Source organism: Penaeus monodon, chromosome 10, assembly GCF_015228065.2.
Source record: "Penaeus monodon isolate SGIC_2016 chromosome 10, NSTDA_Pmon_1, whole genome shotgun sequence".
In the NCBI taxonomy this organism is placed as follows: Eukaryota; Metazoa; Arthropoda; class Malacostraca; order Decapoda; family Penaeidae; genus Penaeus; species Penaeus monodon.
In genome coordinates, this window is record NC_051395.1 from 39,767,626 (window position 1) to 39,769,346 (window position 1,721).

General features: G+C 54.4%; 1 protein-coding gene across 1 annotated transcript in view; it reads right to left on the bottom strand.

Moving 5' to 3' along the window:
• The window catches only part of LOC119577627 (protein O-linked-mannose beta-1,2-N-acetylglucosaminyltransferase 1-like), a 1,255-nt gene extending 452 nt beyond the window's left edge, over nucleotides 1-803 (bottom strand). The window contains exons 1-2 of the mRNA XM_037925196.1: nucleotides 633-803; nucleotides 1-499 (exon numbers count right to left, since the gene is read on the bottom strand). The exon at nucleotides 1-499 is cut by the window's left edge and continues 452 nt beyond it. Coding sequence (XP_037781124.1) covers nucleotides 1-499; nucleotides 633-803 — 670 coding nt within the window. The remainder of the gene's footprint in view (nucleotides 500-632) is intronic.
• Between the last annotated feature and the right edge of the window lie 918 nt (nucleotides 804-1,721).

Consider the following 1,721-nt stretch of genomic DNA (forward strand, 5'->3'; position numbering starts at 1 on the left):
GTTGCCAAGAAGGAAGTTTTAACGTAGAGACCCCGCGAAGGATGATTGGAGCCTCGCGCTGAAGGGGCATTCTTATAACTGGTTCCTTAAGGTAAGGGACAGTGTTGGTACCCATTCCGAAGTGCCGCGTCCGACTCACCTCAGGGAACACGCATTCACGATGTCTACGAATGTTCGTGTAAAGCCAAAAGTCATAGAGCATGATGTTTAATGTGGCATGCTCCCAGGATGCAAGTGCTTCTCTAATAAAATCAAGCGAAACTGCATAGCCCCATTGAACCTGAACAGATCCTCGAAGTAGTAGGGAACTTTCAAATGCTCGACCTTCATATCCTGATATAGAAAAACCGTTGATGCAGTAGAGTGTGGGGTCCTCGCGGAGCAGCCACAGAGTCTGGCTCATGAAGGAGAAGAAGTCTGGGGAGACCTCGACGTCCTCGTCCAGGAAAATGACTGGGAGGGGCGTCGGGGAAAGGTGCGAGCCACCAGCTGGAAGACGCTACGGTAGTAACGGAAGAGTTTGAGGTTGCCTTCCCCGTGAACAGGAACTTTGGTGAAGTTGACGTTGATGAGACGTAGCAGTTGTGTGGTAGGCTGTGGTGCGTCCCCAAGCACGACGAGCACGTTGTTACGTTGTGCCCCGGGGGCAGTGAGGAGGGTATTGAGGGTGTGGTAGAGGTACTGGTGGCGGGCACCGGCTGTGACGACGACGGGCACATCGGCGAGGGCGGATTGGTGCTGGAGGGTAGGCGGCGGGGGCGGTGGCAGTGGGTCGGAGTGTGCTCATCGCAAAGTCCGCCCATGGCAGCGTGAAGGTTGCAGTAGTGCCAGCGTTGTTGTTGCAGCGTTTGATTGAGGGAGCAGTGGGCGTGGGTACATGGGAGGGGGGCAGAACGGGGTGCGCTTGGTTTTTGAGCTAGTCCTTGAAGGATGACTGTCTCCGAGATGGTGGGGGGCCCCCCTTTGACGAACCCGTCCAGTGTGCCATGGGCGTGAGGTGCAAGGCGAAGAGGGAGCCGAGGCCAGCGAGTGCTGGGGCTGCTTGGCGGAGCCCCACAGTGCCAGAGACGGCTACCGTGAGGACGAGGATGCGTCCGGGTGCCACGCGACCCAAGTGCCACTGTAGGTCAGCATAGTGCGCCCAGTAGTAGCCAAGCGGAACACCTGGGGAAAATGCGCTTTGTTAGTGCGTGCCCTGATGCTGTCTGGGGCGAACGCCGCACTCCTACCTGAAAAGAATATTGCCCCTAACTGCGAAGTTGGATGTGTATTTTGAATGTGCATTTTGGAGCATCACAAGTTACTCAGTGTTTTTTTTCCCGCTATGTCACTGAGTGTGTGCTTTGCAAAAATCGGGCTTTGAGAGCTAAGCAGACGCATTTCACGAGTACAGCAGTGATTGTTCTGTGAGAGAAAGCAAAGTGGCCGTACCTTGTGAAAGATGACAGCAGCATTCCTTTGGTTGAGGACAGTTAGGGTGAGTCCCTCCCCATCTTTAGGGTTGTGTGGGTGAGCGTCCTCAGGGGGCAGGAGAAGGTTGTATCTGACAAGGGGGTTGTAGCAGGCCTGTTGTTGAGTGGTTGTTGCAGCCGGGCAACCTCTAGTCCCCAGCCGCTGAAGCTTGACCACCAGTACGCTAGTTCTAGATGAAAGTAAAACAGTGTATCTGATCCAGGTTGTGAGCGTGTAAAAATTTATGTGGTGACTAAGACGTTTTAAAA